This window comes from Bemisia tabaci, chromosome 5, assembly GCF_918797505.1.
Source record: "Bemisia tabaci chromosome 5, PGI_BMITA_v3".
In the NCBI taxonomy this organism is placed as follows: Eukaryota; Metazoa; Arthropoda; class Insecta; order Hemiptera; family Aleyrodidae; genus Bemisia; species Bemisia tabaci.
The window spans coordinates 36945986-36958137 of record NC_092797.1 but is presented as its reverse complement, the minus strand read 5'-3'; the positions used below and the strand labels follow the sequence as shown (position 1 = coordinate 36958137).

The window sequence follows — 12152 nt, the reverse complement described above, 5'->3', positions numbered from 1 at the left end:
AATATATGTATTACATTTAGGAGAAAATTTCAAGACTAATAATCTGCCTCACAGCTTTTCATTGAAAACTTTAAAAGAGGAGGAGTTGAAGCAAGTCTGGTCAAATTTTTCGGGTAATTGATAAGGAATTTGCACAAGAAAATTGAAATAACTACATTAGATATTAGATATTTTATCTAATAACCTCAAAAACTTAGCAATTTTTTATTGCTTTTTCTTCTTTAAATTTCCATTCTGAATCATGCTAAGACGTGAGAAACCTTTTGCTGTTAAAATAAAAAAATTTATTATGGAATTGTTTTGTACAGGCGAACAGTAATTTTAACTACTAATCCAAGTTTTGAAGAGATGAAACCTATAAAATTAATGGTTAACACGTAACATGGGCTCCAATATTTGCCCGAGGAGAGACTTTTTACTGATTAAAACATACCAAAATTGACTGATGCATCATCTTGCAAAATGAATTACAAACTAAAAGTAAAACAAAATACCTACAAAAAGAGAAAAAATAATATACAAGAAAAGAGAAGACCATTTATAAAATTAGATATAAACGATGGAAGAATCACAATGTAGAAAAAGAGGAAAACTTTGGAAAACAAATTGAAATTTGGCACCATTACTTGTGTGTAAATTTCAAATTTTTTTGCCCTAATTTTTTCCCATGAAAGATTATTTTTGCATAAAAAAGGAACTGATTTAAAAATTATGTACAAACTAATTGCTAGGATTCAATGATCTGACAAAAAAGTCACAACTTACAATAGGTAGCAGATGTAAAATGGAAAATAAAGCTTCAAAATATCCAATGAAAAAAATTGAAATTTTTGTTCACAATGACTTCAGATGTTCACTGATTAAATAAATAAAAAAAGGGGGGGGGGGGGTAGAAACAAATGTTGGGCATGTCATACTATAAAATTATCAGAAATGAAGTTTTTCTGTGCGCACCAAAAAAACGTCTGCTTAATTCTGTGAATTGAACATTACAGCAGTTAACAATATTGATGAATATTCTAATGACATTGCTATATTTCTCTGTAAACCAAAGACAAATATACCCAAAATTTTACTGATTCTTCTCGGTGCTAAGAGTATAAATTGCAGAATTTTCGATCATATATTTTTGTTTGCTAGGCCACAAGAAAATTATATTACACCGAAAATTGGGGAACAAAGTTTCAAATAAATAAATGAAAGTTAAAAGGATCATTTCATTTTTGATGAGTAACAAGACTTCTGATGAAATAATCGAAACAAAATGAGTAAGAAGAAATACAAATCAATGAGTATTATACCTAGATCATGAGTAACATCTGATTGTTTGTTAGGTGTTTACGTACAACTATAAACATTCCCAAAACATGCTAGGTCGGAGAAAAATCAAATATTATTACAATTTACATTTGCTTTCTTAAGTTTTTAAATGTTTACAGAGCTTAACATATTTTAAGGAGGTGTTCTGTCAGTAAATAAGCAGATACATTGAAAATTTCTGATCCCATATCACTTTAAGCTCATAGTTTGACGCCCCCTAATTCATTAGTTAATGACAAGAAAAAGTGCCGAAGTTGAAATAATCGTGTATTACAAGGAAATGATCGGCTTTGATCGATTGTGAAAACTTTCAAACCCATGATAATTTAAAATTGTTACTCCATTTAGACATTCTTTAGAATTTAAATAAGATTACAAAAATAATAAAATTTTTAGGAGTAAGCAATAAAGAGACCAAAATGAGACTAGATAAAGTTCCTTCAAAACTCAAAATGACAAAACCAATAAAGTAGGTGGACAGAAAAGGGTCACGCCCAAAAATGATACTCAATTTTTGTCGCTACTAATCAAGGTCTGACCAATCATCAAAATAAGAAAAAGATCCTTCTAAAAAATCCTGATTTTTGCTTTGTCATCAACAAATTTTGACAAAAGATTGAAAGAGATGATTAGTAAGGCATGATATGCGTTGTAAATGGAAGCAAAATTTACTCTTCGAGAATTAAGTGATTCTCCTGGGTCTGCTTATGCGTCTGTAATGCATACTGCATTCTTATTTTAGCAAATTAAAGCAAGGATAGCCTAACTGATTAAAGTAAGAACATTTTTTTGAAAAATTACAAAAATCTCAAACAAAAAACTATTATTATTTTTGACTTGATTCATCGATAAAAATGAGTGGCACTGAATCTATACACTTAAGTTTTGATTCAAAAGACTCTGAAGTTTCTGCATAGCAAATTTGATAAAAATGGTAAAATTCATGGCATACTTCAAAGATGGATAAAACATTATTCCTGCTAAAATTACAAAAATCAATTTTTTGAATTACAAGGAGACATTATAAATTAAAAATTAGTCTTATCAGAGCAAAAACCAAATTGGTTTATGGCAGCAAAAAATTAGGATTTCTGGCGATTTTTATTCATTCTTTTTAAACACACTAACGATTATAATGCAAATTTTTACTCAGTTCTTCCCGTGCTTTCTTGACATTTGTAACTATGTCAGTAAAACAACAACGGATGCTCTATTTAAAATAAATTGCATGTCCATTGTTGTTATGTAGAAGGCTTCATTTGCATTTTTCTGCCTACATAAATTGGTACCTATTCAGACAACATTAAAAAAGTAAAAAATTAACCTTAGAAATATTGGAGTTCATCCCTTGAGGAGCAAAAAATATAAAGATGATTGCAGCTGAAACTGCATGAACTTAAGGGTCGACAAAGGATATCATAATGTATCGCGTTCCCTCGGTAACTTCTAGACCTTCGTGGTAGTGAGTCAATCGCCCCGGATGCATTAACATCCAACCGAGTCGAGTGTCCGTCACTGAGCACTTGTATCTTAAGAAGTGACAACCTCCACCCTGAAAAAAAGAGTGAAATATTTAGGCATTGAAGACTTCTTTGAAAGGTGGCACTCAGATTTCTTTTACAACAGAAGAAGTTTGAGACTAATGTTGTAGCCTCACTAAGCACCATGCTCCTAAAAATCAGGCTTTGGCTCTTCAAAATATGTAATGGGCGCTGAGCCAAAGGGCAAGAAAAAGTTGTGCACAACTTCTATATGTGTTGCAAAGTCGCTCTTTACAAAACATATACCTGTATTATTTTGTTGTCAAAGCCCTTTATAATCCATAATTTTTTTCTTCTTTAGGGACATCACTTAAATACATTATCTAAATGTACTTTTCAAGTACTTTCGATATAACATATAAAACAAAGTTTTAATCAAGCACAACTCTTGCAAACTTCAGGTTGCTCGATTCATGATAAACAAAGGAAACATTTATGAATGCCAAAACTATAATGATGACATATTATAAGTAATATATTATAATATAACAAGAACATATATAAGAACATATTATAATTTCTGATTGAAGAAGAAGTATTAAAGAGAATGAATTACCTCAAAGTCTTTATGCGCTTCATTTAGAGCAATATTGATTGTATAAGTAGACGAATCATGATGAGGCCTTAAGGAGGGTTGTTCTCCTGGCTTGTAGCGTACAACAAAATTCATCAATGATCTGGGATACTGCAAAACAAATAAAAAAAGAAGTTAGTTGAAGGATGCCATAGAAATCACTTATTCACCAAACAACAGTCTTGAGAGAGAGATATGTGAGAAAAAAATAAAGTATGTGTTACGATACGGTCTGTTACATGAAATTTTGGTATGCTCTAGTGCAGTAGCTCTTAATCTTTTCAACTCACATGACATAGTCATGCCCTTCAAAATTTAAGTATTTTTTTCCTTCAACATGAAAAACGTGCCTTCAGAATAATAAGAGATATGAACCGATCAGACAGTAATTGTTAGCACGAGATTTGCACTTTGATATCGACTGATGTTTGTAAGCTTTACATTGAGAATTACTGGAAAAACTGGTTGTAATTTTGGCGAGAGAATTCAAAATTCGTGGTAAAGGTATCAAGCAATGATTATGCTTGAAAAACGATATTGAAACTTGAAAATAGGCCTCGCAGATTCCTGGCAGCTTTTGGACACTTCACTCTTCAACTTATCAGTTTTGCAAGATTTATTGATGGGGAGAAGTGGAGTCTACCTATTTGCAAGGGTATAGCTAGCTTCTCTTGTCTTAGCAGCTAGAGAGCACGGATGACTCTACCTTATGCAACCATTCTTCATTCTCTGCACTCTGAAATCCCTACTAATGGGGAGTTAAGCGAGAGAATGGATATTTTTTTAGTTTCATTGGACTAAAAAAATCAGTCGTTGCCAAATGAGGCAACTTTCAACAATGAATCAAAGCTGGTTTTTTTCTTAGTTTTAAATATCTTGAAATAGGCCTCGAGAGTCGCCCTTATTATTAAAAATAGAACAAGAATACAAAAGCACACATTTTCTTAAGAACAAAATGCATTTCCACAAGGTAATCTGGGAGGAAACATATAAACTTGACATGCTTACTTTATAATGTTGTTCCCTTGAGAGGCTAAACTTTGAAATTTGAATTAAAAATATTAATTGAATGAAAGTTAAAAAGTTCTCCACTTTAAATACAATAATGCTTTAAAAGAAATATTTAAAAAGTTTCTTGAATTTGATTGGCATTTAAATATGTCAGTATCCAATGTTAGAATTGAAAAATATTCTTAGATTCAGAATAACTCAGCCTACTCAGATGACTTAAATCACAAGTTTTGCATAAAAAATGTGCCAAGCAATACAACTACTTTCTCTCAGATTACCTCAGACCACATCAGGCAGGAAAAAAACAACTCACTTTAGATATTGCCACAATTCACGAGTCATAACATTCTCTCAATAAAAAATTCATCAACGCGCCAATGGATCGGAAACGTTTAGTAGTGACTCCTTCCAACACCAAGATTAACCCCTGAAAGTATCAATAAGATGTACGGATTGATTTATATGTAATACAGAAACAAATTTGAGAAAGCTTGACAATATCTGAAGTAAATTGTTTTGTTCTGCTCAATGAGGTTCCAATAATTTTTTAAAATTTCAACATAAGATCATATTTCTTCTGCGCCTCTTTATGCACCTCTGAGTAGTTTTTACAAAATCATGCTACATGCAATCAGAACAAAATAAAATTGATTGATGACTTTTCAAGGTCTTTAACAACATTTTTACTTAAGGACTCCCGACTGGAAACACAAGAAATTTTCAAGACTTTTCGGGAGAGTTTTCAAAGAAATTGAAAATCTTTAACGGCAGAAATTTCTCTCTCAAAAATACACATGACAAGTCCCTGCACTGACAGCACACTCAAACTTCACTTGAAAATAAGCCAAGCACCGATGCAGTGCAAAAGGCGAAAAAATTAATTCAGAGTCAGACAGCTGAGAAAGAGGGGACACCACATGTGAATAAAAAATTTTCCATACAAGTAAAAATGAAAGACAAACTTAAAGATGGAATTACACTTGAGACTTAAAAATGAAAAAAAAAAATTTCAGGTATCAAGAGTTGGACCGGTGTTCTGACTTCATTTCAAATTTTAAGAGCAATTTGGTCGGTTTTTGTAACTTTAAGGTACCAATTTTACTGTTTTGGGAGCCATAAAGGTTTTTTATGGTGTTTCAGGAAATTTCTCAGGTGAACAGACAGGCGTACACAGAAATCAAGGCTGGATCAATTCAATGGGCAAAAAAATATTCTGGCACCCCTTGTTTTTTGGCATAAGGTCTTCATGAAGTTAGAGCACCACATTGTACTTATAATTCCAAAATTTAAGAACAATCAATTTCTTTCACATCTTTTCCAACAGATCAAATAATTTCAAGGACTTGAAAAGCAGAAAAAACAGGGATAACTGAAGACTTTTTAAGGTCACCTAAACCCTGAAAATTTCAGCGATTCAGAAGACAGCATTTTGGAATCATGCAAAAACTTTTTTTATGCTCACTAAGAAGGATGACTTAGAAATATTTGTACAACACAAGAAAGAAACAAAGCAATAACTGAGGTTAATTACAGTGATCTTTACAAGATTTTAAAGAAGTTCGTCTTAATTTGACGCATTGTAAAGCATTTGAAGCATGTCTTTTACAGATTTAAAAGTCTGATGGCTCTTTAGAATCATTTGACTAATGCCTGGATTTTCGACTGTTCATTTTATCTCTCCCTAGCAATTTTTCACATTTAACTTACCCAATAAAATATATATTAAACAGATTGCAACAAAATTTTGCCAATTAAATTATATTCTTGTAACATTTTAACTATTTCCCAAGTTCATTTTTTACCCTTAACACCATAATTACGTACATACTGATACAAGATTCAATCGTACAGAACTCTACAAAATGTAGTCCAGAGCTAAATACTTACATCATGATGATATCCAATGAAGACTTTCTCCTGAAGAGGTTTCACATAGACACGGAGAAATTCAAGCCACTGACCGTGTAGTCCAACTTGATTCATGTGAATATCTCTTGTTGGAACTGCTTCATACCCTGTTTCCAATCTTGAATCCTATCGTTTTAGAAAAAAATTAGTAATACACACAATTTAAAACGGTGTATAAATGTGATCGTCTATGAGGACAGGAGCCTTGGTTCAATAAAACTCAAAAAAAATTATTAATACCAGGGGAAAGATAGGTTTTTCACATAAAATGAGGGGCAAAAAAGTCCTTAAGTTTCACAATAAGTGGCATTTGTGGAGGTTTGAAGTTTGCAGTCCAATTACAAAAGTTACAAGAAAAAGCTATGTAAAATTTTGATCTACCAAACCAGGGCACCAATTTGCTTGATTGATTATAGTGCAACTTAATGTATTTTTTAAGCATATGAATAAACGAATCAACTTGCAACTGCCCCTTCTTTAGGATACCAGGGTATTTTCTGAGGAAATCTCAAAATCCGCATTTTCTTGTCAACTCTGAAAACGTTTTTTTACTGAAAAATTTTGCCTCTTTCATGAGTGGAAGCAGAAAGTCAGAAAGCTGCACTGTACTGATGATGGCTCCAATTAGAGGTAGAGCGCGTCTACAGTTACTTTCTGATTGGACGCAACTAGTGTTGTGCCAAACAGCAAAAATCCAAGAGAGAAAATTATACTCATACGAGCTTTTTCCTTCAATAATGAGAAATCACTGCATAATGCAGTGTAAAGACGTCACCTTGACTAGGATCCTACGATTCCTACCTTGTGCTTAAAGTACTTTCATCCAGTTTAATTAAAAGTGATTGATCGTTCTTCTGTGACTGACAAGAAAATAATTGAACAAGTACTAGGACAGCATTTTGATAAATAAAGAGCATTAACTATTACTTTAAAGATCACCATTTTAAAAGATTGGTAAACTAAAAAGGTAAAAGGTACATACATTATTGGATCCATCTGACCACTGACCATACGCTTCAACTATTTCGATTAACTCTTTGCAGAATCTTGGCGATCCAATGGGGAACCAGTACACATCAGGACAAGGCTGAGAACAACAAAAAGAAATTATATTAATGTTTCTCATTAAAAAAACCTTGGGTGTTTGAGAGACTTCAACTTATGTCTACAAACGTGAATAAAAATTAAAAGCCCCTAACCTTGGTTGTAAAAGACCAACCTACGACAAAAAACCTAATTAAACCTGTGTCATATCATTGATTATTCATTTTTTCATCCTCTATTTCTTAGTCTGTGAATAAAAGTGAAAGAGAAAATTTATTTGACTGAAAAATAAAATGCTGCGATTAATCTAGTACATATGAAAAACATGAGGATAGAGCAAGTACCTTAAATATACTGGTGAGAAAAACTACAAGAATTGCCAAATCTTGGCACAGAAAAAAGAAAAGAAGCATCATAAAACGTAATGATATTCCAATGTAATTAACTTCAATTCATTATTCTATCGGGAAAAAGGTGTGATATGATTTTCTTGTAGGGCAAAAAAGAAATTATTTCAACGATAAAAATGACATTTTATGGAAAAAATAAGGGGATGAAGAGGGGGGAAAAGAGAGTTGAGCTCGAGTGTGCTTTTTCAACCTAGTTAGATCATCACTTAAAAGGGAAAATGATTTTTCCAGTGAGCTGTCATTTGATAATATTTTTTACTGCTGCAGGGTTCTTCTAAAAATTAATTTGTTTTCATTTAAATGCCGAGGAAAAGGTGAAAGAAACAATAAGAATCCTTGAATAATGTTGGCAACATTTTCATGGTGATCCTCTGACAAGAGAGGTTGCCTGAGGGCAGAGGCGGATCCAGCAATGTGGCAACACTGGCTTTCCTAAATTTAAACCAGTGTTGAATAATCGATTCTTGCTGAAGCGCTAACTCCCTAGAAGAATCGATACATTTCAGTAGGTTTAAATGGAAGAAAAGCAATTATGCCAATTTGCTGGATGTGTCAATGACTAAGGGGAAAGAAAACGAAGAATAATTTGTTCAATGGATTAAACAATTGTAGGAAATATAGTTACAAAAGTAAACAAATGAACTTGAACATATGTAGAATTCTTTTTAACATTGGGTTAGTGACAATACCTGATGAGTTGCGGCCCCGAGTTTCAAATTTTCATAGTATTCTTCATGAAGATAACGTTTGTCCCAATCATACTTGTTTTCCCGCATTTCATAGAAGTCCGGGTTTGTCCTTGCTGTGTCAAAGAAGTCTTTGCTAACAAGATGACCATAGATGACTTGGTTGTCCACGTACATAAAAGTGTACTAAAATGGAGATTGAAACATAAGTACTGGTTAAGATAAATTGTTATTGCTCAAAAAAAATGATGAAAAATTAAAAAAGAGGACCAAAGCTGGAAATTCTTAAACGTCCACCAATTACTATGTACCAGGTAAAATTTCAAATGCGCATGATGACGATCAGCCACAAAGAAGAGAGATATACCGATCACTAGCTTGTACACCAAGTTCCAAAAGAGTCTACATTTTTAATATTTTTTAGGTAATAAGGGTCCATTGAACTTAAAAATACTTTGCCACAGCTAAATGCAGAGCTAAAAAATTAAATGTCTAGGGAAAAAAAGCATAGTTTTGAATATTACAGATTTTACATCTGCGTCATACTTCGTGCAATTTTCTGCATTTTTCAAAATTTAAAATGGTTTTATTTTCCTGACGATTCAAGTGAACTGTGAAAGCATTAGCACAATTTGTCTAAAGATTTTTACATTAAAGAAAGTTTCACATCATAACTCATATCTAGATGTCAAATCCTGCAATGCTTAAGTGAAGATTCTATTTTGTCCCCCTTAAAACCAGCTAAATGAGATCCCCCGAATAAAATTTTTTTGTTACCCTGTGTGAAGAGGAGGAATTCTTCTGCTACTAATGTTCATATTATGGGGAGCAAGAGGAGGAGGGATATTTTTGGACAAAATGAGTTGCATTACCATATCTCGATAGTAGGCACAAAAACTCATATCTGGATCAAGACCCTGGTATTTGTAAATTGGACGAAGTGCTTTTGTTTGGAATAAAGTTGCATTGATCAGGATGGCAGTTGAAACATACGGCGTGTTCCATAATCCTCTGTAACAGACATAAGAGAAAGAAAACATTAGGTGCCAATTTGCAAAAATTTGACTCAAATCTAATTTCAACAAGAAACACACTGATGAAGAAATAAAAGTTGCCTTAATTATCATAATTGACACCTACTACAGTAATTTGCGAAAGATGATACCTAATCATGTCAGGCAACTGCCCTTGGCCTACCCTTCAGCTTGAAGGGGCAATTTTCGATGAATTATTTCCCTCAATTTAAGAAAAGACTTGATGCGCCGGCTAAGATTAGCCAATGTATAATTCAATATTTTCGCTATCGAATCGACCCAACATTTTCGTTGGATTGAGGTCTAGTACTCCAAATTCGAAAAATTTCCAATATTACATGTTTCAGACATTCCGATTATTTACGAATAGATTGCTCCCTAGCATTACGCAGATTTTCAAAGTCTGCGTAATGTAACTGTATTAACCATTGCTGTGCTGGGTGCTTTTCTTTCAAACATGATACAAAATTAATGAAAACATTAAAAAAGAAAGACTTTCATTAAATATTGAGGAGTCGCAGTTGCTCCGAGTGGAAGTATCTTTAAAACCCCAATGCGTGACAATAAATAAAAACAATCCTTGTTGTGCTGATTTTCTTTATCTTGTTTAAAAACAAAAATTAAACAAATAAAAAAAAAACGTTTTAAGGGGCCGCCCCTAAATTAGGGAACGCTCTAGGGGGGGGGGGGGGGGAGCAGAGCGTTACGCCATTTTGTTTTTACGTGTTGAATGGGGGGGGGGGGGGGTCAAACATGCCGAAAAATTGCGTCACGTGATTTAGTGACGATCCCTAATTAAATTTAAAATGACCCGTTCAATTTATTTTTGAAGAGTTGCCACAGCTCTTGACGGAAGCATTTCCGAAAACCCAAAGCGTGAAAAAAAAAAAAAAAAAAAAAAAGTCTGACACCGAAACGAAGAAAAAAAAATCAACGGTGAAAATCTCAAAATAGGGTATCCCAAGTGTCTGAGCGCCCGATGCGCCAATGACGGGCGTAACAATTTAACAATTTCGAGGCGAAAGAAATTCCGCCGCACAGTGGATCGAGTCAATCGGAGAGGTCGGACAAAATTTGGAAACTTTAAACGCTTCTAACTCCGGTTATACAAAACTTTGTGGTTCTAAAAGTGGTTCCGTTGGTTTCCTCGTGGTATTTTCTTCTAGAAGCACCCCTTAAAATTAAAAATTTGACGATATGAATACCAAAAGTTGCAGTTTTGGTCAAAAATTTCATGTCCGACCTCTATAGTGGAGAATTTGCATGCAAAATGTTTATTGCCTCATCTGAAAGTGCTTATAGAGCTAACATTACAGTATTTTTTATTATTTTTTTTTCTATAGGAAATAGTAGAAAAATAGATTTAAAAGTGAGAAAATGCACCACCTGGTGACGTCATCTGGCGGCATCTCGACGGTGTAAGTCGGCAATCACATAACTCGTTTGCGGTGTCTGAAAATCTCCTCCTCTATGTTATTTTTTTAAAGGCGAACAAATTGATATCATTCCTCGAAGTTTTTGCAGAATTTTCTTCGCACAGAGAAGAAAAATCACGGCAATTTTAAAGAATTGCCGTTGAGTGGTTTGCCGTTTAAAAAATAAAGTATAACAGGAAGTCTGCGACGTCGCAAACCGAGTTATGTGATTGCCGACTCACACCGTCGATTTCCCATTTAAACACACGTATTTTAGCAGGTGAGATCATTTTGTCATATCTTCTCCGATAATGGGACGTATTTCTACCAAACAGACCTACGTGGAGGTGAGAAATATGGGGTGTGCTCGTTAGTTCTCTTTGCGTAAGAGTGAATGAGAATAATTGTGCGCCAGTGACGTCAGCGGCAACGAAGCCGCCCGCCTCCGCCGCCGCCGTCCGCCCGCTCCGCATAAACTCATGAGCCCTGTCCACAACGCTCTCTTGCCATGCCCGCGGCTCATGAGTTCCGCATTCAGTTGCCACATAGGTCTGTTTGGTAGAATGTAAAATCCCGCTTTGCCAATTCTTCAAAAGGAATCACGTCCACTTTTACATTGTTTCTTATGCAGCTTCCAAGAGCACACCCCATATTTCTCACCTCCACATAGGTCTGTTTGATAGAAATACGTCCAATTGTTCAGTTCATGAAGCACGGGTATCCTCGTATTCAGTTCACTCAGTAGTTTCCACTTAAACACGAAATTCATCAAATTTCAGACACCTGCGAATGGAGATGTTGCATGTGTGAGGAATTTGCGATTTGACTATTGATTCTTATGTAAAAGTTCGCGAGAAACACGATGGTCACACTGCTTTTCTCTGAAATCAACTCCCAATCTCAAAAAAAAGCTCTCAAGTTGAGGTCAAAATGGAGGGGATATCCCACGCTATCCTGAGAGTCCACGTCTACATCAAAACAAATTCTCCATGCAAAGATATATAGGGAGCAAATACATTAGCGGTGTTGCCGGTTGCAGGTTTTTTCTGAAATCAACTCCCAAGCTCAAAAAAAAGCTCTCATGTTGAGGCCAATATGGAGGGGATAATCAGGGGATATCCCACGCTATCCTGAGAGTCGACCTCTACATCAAGACAAACTCTCCATGCAAAGATACGGAGCAAACACATTGACAGGGCTGCCACTTTA

General features: G+C 34.3%; 1 protein-coding gene across 2 annotated transcripts in view; it reads right to left on the bottom strand.

Moving 5' to 3' along the window:
- Positions 1-261: 261 nt before the first annotated feature.
- The window catches only part of Plod (procollagen lysyl hydroxylase), a 60636-nt gene continuing 48745 nt past the window's right edge, over positions 262-12152 (bottom strand). Inside the window, exons 11-16 of one of the 2 annotated variants that reach the window (XM_019056760.2) lie at positions 9367-9505; positions 8498-8680; positions 7337-7441; positions 6334-6480; positions 3418-3546; positions 262-2872 (exon numbers count right to left, since the gene is read on the bottom strand). In XM_019056760.2, coding sequence (XP_018912305.2) covers positions 2717-2872; positions 3418-3546; positions 6334-6480; positions 7337-7441; positions 8498-8680; positions 9367-9505 — 859 coding nt within the window. In that variant the 3' untranslated portion in view covers positions 262-2716. Of the gene's footprint in view, positions 2873-3417; positions 3547-4759; positions 4874-6333; positions 6481-7336; positions 7442-8497; positions 8681-9366; positions 9506-12152 lie in introns of those variants that run through there. The other variant, XM_019056761.2, reaches the window with a different exon arrangement.